Here is an 18,183-nt window from a genome sequence, read left to right on the forward strand (position 1 = left end):
ACACATGAAATACTGAGATGCACAAAAACTACAGCCATAACTTTTTGTTGGGCTGCTTTATTGCAGTGTTTCCATAGCAGTAGAAGACAGACGGGTATAAAAGTCTTTTGGTTTAATTTTGATATACTATTGGACTCATTATCTACTATACTACTTAATTATTTTTGTGAGCATTTGATTCTTGAAACAACCAGCCACATTTCAAACAATTTCTCATGTTATTTTGAATGAACACTAGATGGTAGTGCAGGAGAAGATGTACTTTGTCTCACAGCAAAGTGAAGTGAGCAGAGGAAAGATTTGTGAACGAATCAAGGAGAAAATGGGAGATGGACAGAAATGTAGACTGAAAAAACTGAGGATGAGGTTGTAAAGAAGACACTGGGGAGGGAGAAGGCAAAATCAGGAGGATGGTAGTTCGAGCTTGGGCAAGATTTCAGGGTGGATTGCCTCTGCGGGGCATCTGTTAATACAAAGCTGGGTAAGGAAAGGCATAGATATGAAAGAAGGAAAGAGGCATGTTATAAAATGAGCAACATGGTGGGAGCCTGAAAAGAGAAATCTTTGAAAACATGAAAAAAGGGAAAATTAGCAGAAGTATAATAAGAACAGTACAAGTTATTTATGTGAGAGCAGGAGAGCGATTTATGGTGGAGGAGTCAGTTTCATATGGGCTTAAGCATGACTTGGGATGATCAAGGTGTACATGTTGCTTGTTAGAAAAACGGGTCATTTTAGTTCCTTCTGGAGGAAATCTGTTGCTATGGCCGGTGAGATTCTGCATAAACACAAAGTAGGTTGGATATCTCATCATCTATGTGAGTCAACACTTTACACATTTGTAGTGTTAGTCGATTATTAACATCATTATTTCAATGATTTTTGCTATCATTCTTATTTTTCTTTATTTTAGTTTTTGTCATATTTTTCTTTAATGCTCCTTATGTCACTCACTTTATTATTATTATTATTATTATTATTATCTATATTTATACTGTTTATATTTATCCATCTCGTCACTTTATACAAATTGCACCGTCTGGAGATCATAACAATAACATTTCGTTCAACTATATACTGTGTATGTGGCTTAATTTACAAGTCGAGTTGAGTTGTATATTTCTTTACAGTTATGATCATGTTTGGCTGACCGTAAAACTAGCGTATATACTCTCATAACACTTCCTATTCAAAAATACTGCCAATTTTTTAGGTAAAGGAAGCTTATTTTAGATTTGTTTGTATTGTATGACATAGGCCTACATGTTTGAAAAATTGAACTTGAACTTATCACTAACACTACGGCTACCAAAATGGATCATACCAGCAGTACTTACACTAAAATAAGTGTCCAGATATTTATTTTTCATGTGTACTTTGTTTTTTTTTAACTGAACTGAAAAATACGTGCGCTCTCAAAGAAAATGAATCTGCATAAACACAAGCACACGCCTCTTTCCGGAGGCTGGTCTGTTGTCAGCCCCTCCTGCTTGTTGGTTGCAGCTGTAGCCTGCGTTGCCTTGACGTCACTCTGATCGATCCGCGTCCCAGTGCAGCGGGTAAGCACAGAGACAGAAAAAAGGCTGCTGAGTGAAACAGACTGTCATAGAGAGGGTGAGGTGGGAGGGAACCGGGGGAAGGGAGAGAAATAGAGGGCAGTGTGAAACCACACAGATATTCCATGGAGGGCGGGACACAGAGACAGGCGCACACACAAGCAGCTACTACAGAAACGCTCACCGTACAGGACACTGCAGGCTGATATTTTACACAGTGTTTAGTGCATGTGTTTTCAGCATAGGATGTCACTTGACACACATTTGCACATTATTGTCTCTGTGACCACATGATTTATTTCATTCCCCACTTGGCAGACTCGGCTCACTGCATTGACATAAGGTAGGGTGAAGGGAGGAGCGTGTGTGTGTGTGTGTGTGTGTGTGTTTACCACATCTTCTGTGTTTATTCTCTACATATCTGTTGGCTTTTTTTCACTGCCTCTCTTTGCATGTGTAAACATGAATGTATATTTAGTGTATTCTAACAGTTACTACTGTAGCGTCCTTTTGGACATAGTGTCAGGAGATTCAAGCTGTAAGCCATGTGACTCCACAAAGAGCTGCAGGGATTGGCTGAGGTCATCTGTGACCTCAGCATACTGCCTCCATCTCTCCTCAACACTGCCATCCCCCTGCAAACACGCATACACGCACGCACACACACACACACACACACACACACACACACACACACCCACGCACACGCACACACACACAAAATCCTTCCTCCCTGCCTCCCTCTAGTCTCCCCGCCTCCCTCCCTGCCCTCTCCCTACTCTGCCTCTTTTTTTTTTTCCTTCAGGCTTTTTCCCCACCTCTCAGCATCCTCGGCTGTGTGTAGGTTAGAGCCGCAGCAGCAGCAGTAGCAGCAGCAGCATCCATGGCTTAAGCCTGAGCTCTGATCGACAGCTAGGCTGGCCTCTACCCCTCCTCTCTCCTCTTGTTTTCTCCCTCTCTTCCTTCTGGGCTAGTTGACAGGCGACGTCTGGGGGTGTTGGAGGCTCACAGTTAGCCAGGGCGTTAGCCACAAGCGCACAGCTGCTCTGCTGCCCTGCTGCCCATCAATTCTACTGTAAATCTATAACCGGGGACTTCTTCTCTTTCCCCCTCCTCACACCTCCTGCTTTCATTTCAGGCTCTTTGGAGATTGAGGAATGCAAATCTGCAACCATGATGGAAGGTAAGATTTATTTAATTATTTTTGTGATGCTGTCCCCTTTTTGTGTTGTAATTTAGGGTAATCCTTTTTCACGTCCTTGTCCGACAGTGCCTCATCTGTTGGCAACTGTCAGTGTTTGGGATATTCAAATGTCATAAGGCGCCGCGCTATTTTGAGTGCATGCATTTCAGTGACTTGCATGTTATTTTTAGGAAAGGGCAAAGCCACTGAATGTCTACCACAGAGGCACAATGGCGAGGCTAATTGAAGCGTGTACCTTTGTGAGTGTGTGCGTATGTCTGAGTACCCCTCCACCCCCTTTTCCTTCGTCCCATCGTAAAGGATTATTTGGATTTATTGTGCAGGAGGGCTTATGTGCCCAGCTGGCTCACTTGTATAAATTCTCTTTGTATGATGTGCGCTGAAATGCATGCTCACCCTCGCCGTGCTGTATGACTCTGCTAAGTGCTCGCTCTACACTGATGTTGAAGTCAGCGTTCTCATGAAAATTGCGGGTCTACTTTGTGTTCATTTCCATCAAGACGTTGTTGAAAACAGCCATCTCTGTTGGAATTTATTTCTATATTATAACTGATGATTGTTTTAGTATCATGTCCCTTTAATTGATGACATCATCAGAGGTAGGCCGGTGATATAGGGATGAATCCCTACGGCTCTGCATCTGGCACATGAAGCCCTCAATCCATCTGTTCAATGTATCTTTTTATTTTCCATCTTTTATATTGTTAAAACATTCAGTATTTGCTCCCTAGTTGTTGTTCATATCACCAAAACAACCTAAACTTGATCATGAAACAATCAACCTTGATTATGTAAGATTTCATGGGAAACAATTTGAAGCTACAAATAAAGAAAAATGATAATCATACAGAGCTTATAAGGGGAAAAAAATGGTAATTGTCGCCGACCATTTGTTTAGGAATTAATCTTCTAGGATCTCGGGTATGTTTCTGTATGTTTATTCTGATGCAATAACTAAAAAAAAAAAAAACAGTGCTGTGCTGTGCTCAAGGAAACACCTTACTAGCATTTAGTTTATGCATGTGTGGTAGGTTGACAGATATTCCCATATTTAGAATTTCAGTGGGCTTCCTATAGTTTAGATTTTCTGATATTTACTGGTGTAAACTTTAAACGGCTCAATTGGATTTGATTAGATTTTTTTTTTTTTTTGAGTTTATCCAACACACACACACATTATATTAGAATCTAACAAACCTATTAAGTCTATGTCGATATAAAGGCTCAGCAACAGCACAATATCTAGTAGTTGGGGTCTCAAAAAGATGACTAATCCAGTGTTTTTCTTTGGTAATTGGTTATAGTGATAGAGTTTGTGCTTTGAAGGTAGAAAAACTGTTGTAGTTTTTTGTGTTGTATACATAGCTTTTACTGTTTCCAATGTTTATCATTTTCTGTTCAGTGTTGAGCTATAACACAAAATCACAATAGCAGAGGAGCTCAAAAAGTTCAGTTTGACAGATCAAAGAACTCTCCAACTTTAAACTTCAGAGTGAAAAAAATATTGAGCTAATGTCTTGCTCCTCTTCCCCTGCAAGTCTGCTGTCTTGTCAGTGACTGCATTTGTCAAGACCCAAGTTGTTAGGTAACAGTTGTGGGGTGGAGGGGGTGGATGCAAAAACAAAATCAGACTGTTTTCCAACCACTTCCCTTCCATTCGCATGGCTACTACAGGCTTAGCATGGACTGTGGGAGCAGGATTACAGTCAGGTGTTAAAATTGGATGTTAATCCTTGTTAGCTCTGCTTTTTAAAGCTCAGTGCCATGGCTAACATGACTGTCCTTTCCTGACACATAGGGTAGAAAATGTGGGATGGTTACTTCATTGTAATTCTGAGTCAGTGAGGTGAGAAACTTGGCTTGTGCTCATAGTGGTGACTACCAACCCTTTCACTGAAGACAAAATGTAGAGAAAAGATGGGGATGATGTAAAGCACCTGGTTAACAATAACAAATAACCTGGAAATGATAGCTCAACCAATTGTTGGCTGCTGGATATGAGTTGATTGTTCCCAGCATCTTAGTAACTTTAGCTTTTCAGCAGGATATTTTGATACAGTGCCCATTCACACAAATTGGCACTGTATCAAAATATCCTGCCAACACTTATTTTGTCTTTTAATATGGAGCTCCATGTTAGAAAGGGAGGCACCTAATGCTGTCTCATCTTTAATAGATGTTAAGTCAGCTGCTTTTTAAATTATGTTGGATTTTGATGAGAGATGCCATTTCATTGCTTGGTTGTGTCTCAAGTGCTGGAATACTGCAGACTTTTTAACACTCAACGACATGACTGAAGTCTTATTTTGTCAATATGAGATACTGCTATTGTTAGTCAAGTCTGCTTGACTGGAAGAAAAAGTTCTGCTGTGACTTCTAGCTGCTAACACAATTGTTTAAGACAAAGAAAATATTTCAGTTTTACAATTTAGGCCTTCTCTTATTTGCAATCAAAGCAGTATGTTGACCAGCACTATCTTACCGTTAGGATTTTCACGAGTTTAATATCATGTCCAGTGACTTTATTGATCTTTTCTGAATTTCCTTTGTTTTGTGTGTGAGAGTACTTTAGCTATGATGATTGTGGAGCAGAGCATATGGTGCTGTACTGATGGCTTTTGAGATGGCAAATCCTGGATATTTGTCTGTATTCGTCTGTACTTGATACTGCTGGATGAAGCTGGTGGTTAGCTGATCAATCTTTAAATCTGTCCCTCTGTTTAACTTGCTTCTGGCTTGTTGTATATTTCAAGTTACATTTGAATTCAATTGATCTTTGCGACAGTGCAACCTTTCCACTTAAGGTAATATGAAAATCATTTCCTAGATACAAAAACAAAATCCAAATTTAATAAATGGACAATACTGACATTTTCACATGCCCCCAAGAACCAAAACACTTTTCACTTTGTACACTCCCTCTTGTTTATCTCCATATCCCATTTCAAGATTGTTATGAAGTTTGATGGTCACATTTATGTTTTGAGTGGAAATGCCTTTTAAATTCTAATGACCCTATGGCATTTCCTGTGGCTAAAACTGTAGTCTCAACACTGATAAGGCTCAAACAATAGAAAAGTCAGTATGTATTCAGTATGATCTCAGAACCTTGTTGACTAAAATAGATATTTTGTGGATTCTAAGAAACGGTATGGCCACTTGCTTGGCTTTAGAAGTGTAGTCTTGTTAATCTCAGTTACTGGCTGAAGGAATTAAACTCACAGAGCTTGCCTGGCTGAAACTTGGATAAATCCTTAACTGGGATGTTGCAGAGCAGAGGGCCATATGGTGGACTTTAACTGTCTGTTAGCCGATTTTGCTTGAAATGATAACTTAATTTTTTTTAGCTTTTTTTTTATAAATGTTGCTAAGTTGGGAGATTCTCAAGTCGTAAATCATAAGTATATGATCATATTGATTTTGCCATGATACAACCAAAGATTTACTTGAGTTTTGAACACACTTGTCAGTCAGCTCATGACATACAAGCCTGTTGAGGCGGATCTGCTAACTCAGCTTCTCGAAACGATCTCAGCATGAATATCTCTTTCATTTGATTTATTGAGTTATCTGCTGCATGTGGATGAAGCAGCGTTTGTCGTGTATGTATCTAATACCAGTACTTGGACTTTGTTTTAACAATAACTGATCTTGTCATGTGACAACAGGGTCATAGAAATGATATGAGGCCCCTATGATACAACATTTTCATATGCAGATCATTTGAAGATAAATCGTATGGACAGAAATGTCAAGAGGCTGAGGCTGGAGTCATTTATTACTATTTTGATTTTCAACACCCTGAGTTGCATAAAGGAAATTAGTTTTTTACCATATAGAGTCACTTAAAAAAATTTACAAAATGACTCCCCATTTACTGTGTTGTTCAGAACATTTAGTGTCAACGGTTTTTATTTGGGGATCATTGTGTAAATGTGTCTGTTGCATAGCACCCAAAAATCATACAATAGCTTTCAAAAATGGAGTCCATTGCATGTAAACTGGTTTCTGGTAACAGCCTCCCATTGGAATGTGCAACAGCTGTCAACAATGCCAGAAAATGATGATACTTTCACTGTCCAAAACTACTATCTCACTATTAAGTAAATCGATTGTCCTGTCTTTAATGGTAAGACAGGATCCGTTTTGTCAGCATCAGCATGTCAGCAAGTCAACTTTTTTGCTCTTTCATCTTGTAAGATTGAACTCTCTTGACTCTTGTCTGTCTCATACTCTGATACTATCCTCAAGAGGGGCCTCATTGTGCACATGTTTAGTTATTTCTGAATAAATGCATATTTGATGTGCTGACAGGGGTGCAAAAACATAAAGGCTGGTGGTAAGAAGTGCAGCAAATCTCTTTTATTGTGGTCAAATTATTGTTGATGGCATATGTGTTCTCTTGAATTATATTTTTTAATACTCTGCCCTAACCTGGTTCTCACGCAGATGGATGTTTCTCATCCATCTGGAATTTTGTCGGTTGCCTAGCTGTTCTCTGCTGTGAGTAGGCGGGGGTTGTATTCAAAAACCTCTCGAACCTGATTGGAGAATTTAATGTGTGTGTCACGTACTACTTCGACCAATCATATCGAAAGCGGACGTGACGCGTTGGAGCGCGACCAGTCTCTCGGTCTGTGGTGGAAAATAAACAAAACACAACAGCAGCGAGCAAAGCAGGAGCTAGCAGCAGCTAATCGTCCGGCAATGGCGGTAAATGCTCCTCTTTTAAAGAATTGATATGTGGTAGTTTAGATAACACCGTCGAAACCGCCGAATCGAAGCTGAGTCCATGCTCTTGCATCCGTGCCGCCATTGTTGTTGTCGTACTGTGTTTGACTGTGTTCGTTGTCGCGCCGGATGCTACGTCATACCTGTTAACACCCCGCCCCACGATTGTGATTGGATCTAGGCATAGAGGCGGGCCCGTTTATGGGGTAACCGAAGACTTCGGGCTCAACACGGCGCACCCAGACCCTCGTGCGAGCTCACGAAGTGTAACGAAGATGCACGAAGCACGAAGGGTCTGCGTGAGAGCCAGGCAAACTCTGCCCTGATTTCAGACCCCAAATAAGTAATCAAATGTCTTTTCATTGGCCCAAACGCATGGTTGATTCATTCAAAACCGCTCTCTGTAGCCTAGAATTAATGGTATGACAGTACAAAACAGACCTTTCCTTAAGATTTTTGTCAATTAGCAGATACATACTGTATACATAGTTGCATAGAAGAAATGATGAGGGGGAAAATAGGCCATTGTTCATCAATTGGCTGTGTTACAAAAAATCTTTTTCCAAAAACTCGTGAGATTTTTCTGTTGTACTTCTTTTGTGATTCATGGGACTTTTGTGTATTCAAGCCCACACAGACTTAAAACCACAGAGACAGAAACATTGACTGCAGCTGTATCAGGCCTGTTGGTAAAACAAATCAAGTTCAGTCTTTTCCTGTGAATACACCTGCCAGTAGCTCGGTTGTGAGCACAAATCAGTGCAAGACATTGGGCCTCATGCAAGAACATTTTCGTATTTTTATTCTAAATTTCTCTTACTTTTTTCGTACGAAGGTCTCGTACGAACACGCCACGTCAGATTCAACAAGCGCTCTTAACTTCGGGAAAAGTGTGTAAACGACCTGCATAAATGATGAATCACACCTGTGCGTATCTTAAGTTCACGTGCACGAGGATAGTAGATTTGCATACTGCACGCCCTAAATGATACCATATAAGGCTGTGCTTCCTCTCTCCTGTGCCAGGAAGTGCTGAGAATACGGGCTCTGAGATTAAAGTTCTGCTTTCAGAGATCCAAAAAGGAAAATCTGTAATTTTTAGCAGTGTAAGCAGTGGACGGGACCTGCTAAAGTGAAGAAATGGGAAGCAATTACGAGTGCTGTTAATACCATGTCAGCGAAATAAAAAAATAAATGGTTTGATATGAAAATGGCTTAAAAAAAACGTCTCGCCATGGGCAGGCGCTCGATGACTGCAACTAAAGCCGTGCAATCAGTTGTTGCCTCATCATGATGGCACTTTGATGGGGGGTCCATGAGGGTCTTCTGGCACCACACCTTCTGGTCTGTTCAGGTAGTGGGAGACCCTCGTTCATGGCAATATTGCGCAAATCTGGCATGCCTTCTCTGGGCTATTTTGCCCCCCGCTGTATCGAGACACACCCACCTGGCCTTCATCAGTGCGCTCCACAACAGCACGGGTGTTTTGATGCGTATATGTGTCTCGTGCTCCAATTATGATTGGCAGTCCAGCCACGGCATGAAAGTCCCTCTTAATTTGCACTTGTTGGACAGCGGTGTATGGGAATCTGATGTACCATGGGTGATAAACTGATGAGAGCTTTGATGACCAAGGGGAGCGCACGACTCACAGAGGACTGGGACACCCCCGATCTGTCTCCAGTCTCCCTCTGAAAGGTTCCAGTAGCCAAAAATCCAAAGATGGACGTGTGGTGGAATTGGGTTTGATCGGCGTGTTTCTCTCTGGAGTTGTGGCTCTAGCAATTAAGCTGCATATTTGTAGCAGCACAGTCCTTGGCAATCTAAATCGCGATCTCAGCCATTCGTCTGTCTCCACACGCTCAAGTCAGCCGCTGGTTACGCTTCCCGTTATATACAGATTCAAATTAACCTTCGATTAGTGCATATTTTAAGTAAAACAGAATAATGTCAGCATCATTGTTGGGTATAATGTATATATTTATTTATGTTTTCTTCAAAGTAATTAAATATACAATCCATTAGTCAAGCAAACTTGATTGGAATAACAGCGGACTATTTTACGAAACTCCTACGACAGGTCTGGATCACTCGTAAATTCTGTTCGTACCTCAAAGAAAACGTAAAATACGAAAAGATTGGTGAATGCGCAAATTCTCTTATATCACTCGTACGGACGATTTAAGAACAAATCTGTGCGTACGAACGGTTGTTGCATGAGGCCCATTGTGTCTAGAATTGAAATGCATTCAAAGGATGGGAAGCTTATAGGCTGGCTCTGACGCGAGTACTTATGTGTTTGTATGAGTCACTAGCTTTCCCTAATTATCACACAAGTGTGTGCATAGATGCTAACACAACATTAGACAATGCTGTATGGAATACAAAAGTAAGTAGACGTGTAGCCGGGTCATGTGTGTGTGTCGTCCTCACTAAAGGTGGCATGCACAGAGAAAAGTTTACTGTTGAGTATTTAACATTTGAATGGAACCATGGTCTTTGAGCTTGGCACTAAGTTTGTCAGCATCTCAAATGAACTATCCCACAACAAAGACGAGCAGGAGTAGTGATTTAGGAGAGGAAAGGGTGAAGCAAAGCAGTCAGAATTAATCTTTCATGCTCTCATTAACACCTTATTTATCCATGGGTACAACAACCTCACATGCTGCCCGAATTCTATCTTGTTTTTCCGTGCAGACACACCCGCATACACAAACAGAGAGGCACACACATACATGCTAACACACAGACACACTTACGTAATGATGCCCGAGATGCAGAGCCACATAAACAGACATGTTTGAGTAATCCAGTAGCAGCTGGAGGAAGATGGAGTTCTCTTGGAGCATAATTAAACAGTTTCCTTGAATGATGCATCCGATTCGGCTTGAAAAATGTCTTGGTCAGAGAGCTCATTAGATAAAAAAATAAATGTTTTGACTTGGCGAAGGAATTTGTGCATTTGACAGGACAATGCCTCAAAGATATCAGCTCTATGCAAAATTCAGCCAGTAATTTTCCATGAACAAGTGATGCTTTCCATGCATTTGTTGCTCATTATCTTCCCATTAGTGCCAAAATGCTTTATGTAGACAAAGATGTTGCACACGGCAAAACAAAAATAAACAGAAATTAGCTTCAGCCATACAGATACAGGGCCCTCCTGTTGGGTTGCTGTCAGAACAGTTGCTGATTTGTTTTCACAAGTCTATGGTTTTAATTTAATCTTGAATCGGTGGCTTTAGTTTTTATCAAGAAAAACAGTCAAGTGGTGTAGCTGCCGCGGTTGCTCTCATGTCATCCCAGTGATAGCACTTTGGATGCGCTTGTGTTTCTATGGTTAATGAGAAGGGAATGACAAGGAGAGTCAAGGATAGATTTGTTAGGAGAGTGTTTGGTGAATAGTGCTGTTTGTGTGGTTCGTTTGTCTCTTTAATGAGGTACGGCACAATAGTAACTTTACTCCGAGTTGGGGTCAGCTGTATACTACGAAAAATAACATTTAGCATATCAAATATACATTTATTTATATCTCAAGGTGGGCAAAACATGCCAATGGATCCAGCATCCTATGTTTGTCTGCATCTACAGGAAGTAACAGCTTGACAAACTGAAGACTGGTGGAGTAAGAGACAAAGACAGAGCACTTTCAAACTGTCCAGGTAAGAATGTGACAGTGCAAGAGACATGATGAGCAGCAATGTGTGTCTGAGCCCTGCGGGAGAGGAAAAGATGGAGAGGCAGAGAGGGCGACACGATCATCACGAAAGGCCAGCATTTTGTTGAGTCACTTCCTTTTTGTATTAAGTAAGAGGCATTTCTCATCTGATCTGGGGGGAAGTTGATTTAAAAATGAAAGTAAAGCCAATATCCTGACTTGAGCAATTCAGTTCGATTCAATTATTATTATTTTTTAATATTTTCATCAACACTTTTGTTCTGTCACTTTATTCCCAGCATGTTTCAAAATGGCTGCTTATATTTTCTGTCATGACTCCATCGCTCCAAACAACTAAGTCATGGATGAAATTCAGACGTTTCTTCACATCATGCAAGTTGATAAACTGTGCATTAAGTTTTCACTCCTGCCATTTCCATTGTCCTCTCCCTTACTTTCTGATTATCTCATTTTTGTTCCATGTCTTGCCCTGAAATGCAATGGTTCTCTTTTCTGTTCCTCTTCCATCTTTCATATTATTAAAGGACTAAACAGGCATACCAGAAAAGGCCTCTGGGAAGTTGGCTTTATTTGGCAATTTAATATTGATGTGCTTCTCTACATAATGTATTCATCTCCCAAGCTGACTCTTAGTGTTTGGCTCAATCACTTTACTTTACTTAATTAATAAACAACACGAAATTATGTTGCAGTTAGGGGGAATTAATTAGCATGATCTTCTTCTCATGTTTGAGATAAACATAGGTGCACACTGTCATTAAATGATTACTCATGCTCATTCACTGATGAGAGTACCTAATCACCTTATGTCGTCTCAGTTCATGATTTTCTCTGTATACCTTTCAACAGCCAAGAAAGTTACATAAACTGCAATGTGGAATTAAAGGAATGCTGACGTTCTACAACAGAAAGATGCCTGTCTAACATTGTGTAGATGCTCATTACCAGTCAGGATGTGGATAAAGAAATTCTGATGTTGTACTTGAGTATCTGGTACCAGGATGTTGGTGATGAATCATTTGGGCCCTGGAGGTTTTGGGATGGGTTCTTTGTGGATTGGGCTTGCTTCCCAGAGATGGGATAAGATCCCAGATTGGTATCTGGGGAGTTTGGAGGCCGGATGAACACCTCAGGGGGGCTGCTTAGGGGAGTGCCGTTGCCATATTGGGGGATGTGACTGGTCTGCGAAAACGTTTAGGAACGTTGCATGTATCAAAGTAACGTCCATGTGAATTTTGAGATGCAGGTTTTCTCCCCCAGAACTTTGGATTGTAAGAAGTTGATCAGTGTTTGGGCCGGAACAAAATACCGCAGGCTCTCTGTTGTAGCTTCACAAACGCATGTCTACATATTACAGTGTTTTGATGCCACTGGGGGACAGTTTCTAAAATAAGTGAAACATTTTGAGCTGCGTGCTGCTCTTGGTTTTGTTGATGCAGTTGTTGGTCATTTAGCTTTAGTCTGGTGTGGAAAACACAGAGGTCAAAGTGGACAAAGGACTGCTTTTTTGTGGAATGAATTTCCCAGTGCAGCTGTTGTCTGTGTTTTTTCACCTGTGCTTCTTTGCTATTATGGCTTTTGGCTCTTCGCCCAGTTTTTCATGAAATTAGTGTTTGTTGGCTCCTCCCAGCACGAGCTAATTTTCAGCCAGTCAGCATTTGATCAACGTATGCGCTATATCTGAAGCCTCTGTGCTTTTAACTTGTTGGAGGACTGCACATCTCTCCATCTCCATTGAATACATACCCGTCTGTGGCTGCAGACAGCAATGCAGATGGATGCCTTCATACAAATGTAAACAAGCCTTTAATCTCTTAAACTGTTTGTAGTTTTCATATTTTGGCTGATCAGTAAGCTTTTCCCTCTGAAGGAGCTGATAATTATGCTCTCATTTGTCAAACCATTTCAGGTCTGCATTAAGATTGCCACGATACTAGAATTTCCAACTTGATGCCGATACAAAGGAAAAATTAAAAAATTGCTTTATAAGAAAACCTAAATTAGGCAAAAAAAATAATTAAATCAATTCTTTAATATCAATCCTTTTCTTAAGCTAAAACATCAGTTTGGCATTTCTGTAGACTAAACTCACTTTACATAAGTAAAACTTTTATCAGTCAGGATATTCTGGTTCAGTGCATCTGCTTCTGCTTCTTTACACGAGTTTATGGTAGAGTCTGCAATATAGTAATCCCCTCAAGTGTTGGGCCACAGCAATAGTGGTACATGAAATAAGCAGCGTTTCCTTCTTTGCTCTATTTTTACCTCATCATAGCCACATCATTAATTTGGGACTTTTGTGTCTAAATGCACATTTCCTTTTGGAAATACACCTTAGTTTTAAGGTCCAAGCAAACCGAGGGTGACAAGCAGTTGCTTAGTATACATGATGAAGTAGCCCAGGAATGGTAACCCAGTTTAATTGTCCCCACCCTTGTTTTTATGACAGTGAAACAGGCTTTCGCTCACACAGGACAGAAGTATGCACACACACAGATTCCTGCTCACTCCGGGTGTTTCATAAAATACTAAAAAAAAAAAAGAGGTGTTTATTTCCAAATCGCACTAGTGCATCTCGATAATGGTCTCAAAATGCATCTGACTCGTAGTAGTCTAGAGCTCTTTGTACATTTAAAACATTAAGTTACTTTTATGGTGCAACAGCAGGTAGCTCTGACCGGTGAACTCAGTGATGTTCAGCTGATAGTGAGGGGAGCACTGTGTGGCTGTCAGTCTGCAGTGGCGCTGGGAAGTTGTGTCGACAACTAGACAAAGAGATGGCCTGTTAGCATTGTTACTGCAGCCAGTGTACACCTAATTCGATAGGAATAGTTAGTATTGATTATTATCAGAGTATTGATATTTTTCCTTTTTCTTTTTTTTTTTTTTTTTTTACAACCCTACTCTACATTTCAGAAGACTTGTTTCCTCCTTGTTTTTTAAATAAGTCTGTGCTCCTTAATTGTTATAAAATGCCTTGAAACCTCCAATGTATTTGGGATATTTTAGCGGGACTAATTTAACAGTGTTGACCCGTTTGATTTACCATCCGTCAGAGTGATATTGGTATTAAAGAACCGTATAATGAAGTGACATACAACAAGAACTGCTTACATACATTTCTTGACGTTTCCTTTTAGGCTTCAGTTTTCCCTTTCTTCTTCAATTTTTGCATCAGCATTAGATTTATTAGAAATAACTTTTTGCTTTCATCTGTATGTGTGAGGAATACCCTCAGTGCCATCTCTGTGGGTTTGTCTGGATAAAGTGCTTCTTGTGTACTTGTACTGTGTGGTTACAAGTCATAGCAGTGCAAACAGATGTCACTTTCAATCAGCTGAGTATACATGGGCACAGTGACGCAGAGACACGGCCACAGGAAGAGATTAACAGTGTTTACATTGATACTGGGTGGGTGGAAAGATGTAGTGATGACAGAGGAATTGAAAGGTTTGGGGGTTGGAGAGAGAAAGAGTTCAGGATGGAGTGTAAAAGTTCTTTCATAGCGATGTGTAGATTGTGTTTTTAATTGTTACGGGTATTATTGAATAGAGTAACAATTAATTTGTACATAGCAGTGTCCTGCAACTTTATGACACATTCTTGAATTTGCTTTCTTTGAATGGTACACACATTTATTAGCAAAATGATTCATTCCCCATGCAGTTGGTATCAACTAAAAGCTAAGTACAAAAGTGCCATCGCTGAAAGTGGAAAACATAAACACTGTGACAGTTCGTCCTGGAAAGCTTAGGCATGTCAAAAGCTCTTCAAGTCAAATGTAGTTTCATAAAGATTTTTTACCCTTGAAATTGTAATCATCTTCCATTTTTGTGCTATTTATTTATTTATTTATTTATTTTTTTGAGACTGCTACATTTTTTGGCGTGGATGTGTATTAGCCATTGTGCCGTAAGACTGCATTGACTGAGTTGAATAATACTTTTTCAATCCCAGAAGGGAAATTATATTCTTGCATTATACTAATGTGAATATGAATGAAAGGTAGATGCATTATATTTTCCACATAAAGGAAGAGTTCGCTCTCCAGGCACCGAATGTCATAATGTACGGTCATTTCATTACCCACTGAAATGAATGAACGTCTATTCTTATTGCAGTGAAGTTGAAGAAGCCTCTGCCTGAAGGCAATTTCATTTAATCATTGTGATGTTTAACGGGTTTCCAGTGTTGCCTATTGTGTTGAGCAGCTTGTGCAACATTATTACTTCCTCAATCAACGTTGGGGCTCCAGAGCAGTGCCCAGCACAGCCTCGCTCTTTTGGGTCACTGGTTCGGATGCGGCTGCTCTGAAAGATGACTGTAAAGAGAAATGTCCGTCTTGCTTGATACTATGTGTACGTGATGTCATGTATCTTGGTGCAAGCATTGAAGGAACTAAATGTGCTCAAGAAGTAGTCAATTCTATTCCTCCTTGTAGAGAGCCTCAGTGTTGCATTTCCAGTCCAGTCTGTTTTGCAGGTGAACACCCAGGTATTTGTGATGCTCCACCACCTCTTTTCTCAGTGTGGAAGTAGTGTTCAGCTTAATCCTGGTCCTCCTAAAATCCACAATAGTCTTGTTTGTGTTGTTCCCATTCAAGATGATTGATCAGTCCCACACCATATTGATGTACATTGGGCTATAGATCCGTGTGCTACGGGAGAGAAAGAATATGTATACATTTTATACATAAATACTTTTTACATACAAGTGTATGCAAACACTGTGTACTGGATGCAGTAATCTGAAAGTTGGTTTGGCTGTGTTTGGCTTAGCCCTTGGTAATACTTAACGGTATGAAACTGATATGTGTGAGGTAACTTAAAAAGTAATCTCACCACAGTATACTTTGAAGCAGAAGGCAGACCTTTTTTTCTTTTTTTATTTATAGGTGTTGAATGAAAGTTAAGGCAAGGCAATTTTATTTATAGAGCACAATTCGTACACAAGGTAATTCAAAGTGCTTCACAGCTACATAAAATCAAAAGAAGGCAATAAAATTATTAAAAATAAATAAAAATAAAAAACCTATTAAAAATAATCATTAATTAATTAATTTAAAAGCAAAGAGTGCAGATAAAATACTTTCAGGTGTCATATGCACAGCTAAATAGAACTGTTTTCAGCCTGGATTTAAACATTGTCAGAGTTGAGGCCTGTTTCACATCTTCTGGAAGACTGTTCCAGATCTTAGGAGCATAAAACTGAAACGCAGCCTCACCTTGTTTAGTCCTGACTCTGGGCACCAGCAGGAGACCCCTCCCTGAGGTTCTCAGAGCCCGAGTTGGTACATCTCTGACATCTAACATGTCAGAGATGTACTTTGGCGCTTGACCATGAAGAGACTTGTACACAAGCAGAGCTGTTTTAAAGTCTATTCTCTGAGCGACAGGAAGCCAGAGCAGAGACCTGAGCACTGGACTAATATGGTCGTATTTCCTGGTTCTAGTCAGGACTCGAGCAGCAGCATTCTGGATGTACTGCAGCTGTCTTACAGCCCGTTTAGAAGTTAAGGTGGCTCTGCTTTTTAAGGTATGTCTGCAAAACTCTGGATCTTTGAAAACTATGAATCCTTCTAAAAATAGCTCAAGGCCGATCTTTTTCGATTAGTCTTTTTTAGAACTGTTTTTTTTTTTTTTTTTTATTGTGAAAAAAGGCTTTGTGATATCTAATCTAAATACAGGCATTCTAAATACTTTTACGGAGTCAAGTGTGTCAATACATTACATTATATTCTACAGCTAGTTTGATATAGGCAGTTCAATTTGGACTGGTACTACAGTTACCCATATTTACTCCTGCACTCAACACATTTATGTTCCCAAAAATGAATTCATCCATAAAGTTGTATGCATTTGTGAGATCTTAAGTGATGCTAGATGATCCCTCTGCCTGTCACTGCCCCAGCAACTATCAGATGAATGACTCATAGCAGATAACATTTCATTAGCAGACATCAGACTAGACCACAGAATAGAGGACCCATTGATTTTTACCGTATCAGCAGTGCGAGACAGAAGGGAAGAGAAAGAGGAGGAAGGGAGACTTGGGTCCTAGAGGTACACAGAGAACTGCAACTGAAAGAAAAACTGAACATCACTGAAACTAAACCACACAGCACAAAGCACCGGTCATCTGCAGTCCGACTGTAAGACACTGCAGAACAGTGCTGAAAGAGGTGTTAGCTGTGTCTGTTTGTGTCTGTCATAAGAGATGGACACATAGGAGTTTTGATATACAGTTTTTTTTATTTTTTTGAGCAAATCTTATATCAACATTATTCAAAACTGTTTTCTGAGAATTATATTATTCACCTGGGGAATGATTGTGTTTTCACAGAGAATTTTAATCAAACGAGCTTGGAGCATGCTGTGTTTAAACCATTAGGTCTAATTAGGGTGAAATTAGCTTGGCAAAGGCTTAGAAAGGACCCAAACAAAAGACAAGAAGAGACACATGGATAGTCCAAGAGCTTCTAAGCACATTATTCACAGGTTAGTTAGTTAACTTTGCTTGGGCAATAAATGCTCGGGTTATACATATTTGCCAAGAACAGCCTGGGTAAATAATACAACAATTTTTTGGCTTGATGTACAGAATAAGCTGACATGATGGGAGGAGATGGTAGAAACAAAGATGTCAAATCAGTTGAGTTGGAAATTATTTGCAGTGTTTCTTTTCATGCCTCGACAATCACTCCTGACAGCTTTTAACATTTTCACACGGCTTTATTTATCTTATTGTGCAGTAACTGAGTGTGACTCTTATGTGACCATTTCCTATCCTTTCATAAAAACATCTGTGGCTTTAGTCTAATTTGGTCAAATTAAATGAGAGGATGGCGGAGAAGGAAGATACTCCTTTTTACTTTTCCTCTTGCTAACCACTAACAACGTCTTCTAGTCTTATTTCTTTTGAATATGGCTTGGACTAACTAGGCCTTGGAGTATCAACAGAATACGTATGTTATGTTTGAAGGTTGTTTGATTTTATGATTTTCTCTAAACACA

At 39.9% G+C, this 18,183-nt stretch overlaps 1 protein-coding gene across 9 annotated transcripts in view; it reads left to right on the top strand.

The window, feature by feature from the left end:
- Positions 1–1,747: 1,747 nt before the first annotated feature.
- sgip1a (SH3GL interacting endocytic adaptor 1a) overlaps positions 1,748–18,183 on the top strand; it is a 64,399-nt gene continuing 47,963 nt past the window's right edge. For 8 of the 9 annotated variants that reach the window (XM_075485771.1, XM_075485780.1, XM_075485777.1 and 5 more), the window contains exon 1: positions 2,657–2,739. In XM_075485771.1, coding sequence (XP_075341886.1) covers positions 2,730–2,739 — 10 coding nt within the window. In that variant the 5' untranslated portion in view covers positions 2,657–2,729. Of the gene's footprint in view, positions 1,900–2,656; positions 2,740–18,183 lie in introns of those variants that run through there. The other variant, XM_075485772.1, reaches the window with a different exon arrangement.

This window comes from Odontesthes bonariensis, chromosome 15 (assembly GCF_027942865.1).
Source record: "Odontesthes bonariensis isolate fOdoBon6 chromosome 15, fOdoBon6.hap1, whole genome shotgun sequence".
Taxonomy (NCBI): domain Eukaryota; kingdom Metazoa; phylum Chordata; class Actinopteri; order Atheriniformes; family Atherinopsidae; genus Odontesthes; species Odontesthes bonariensis.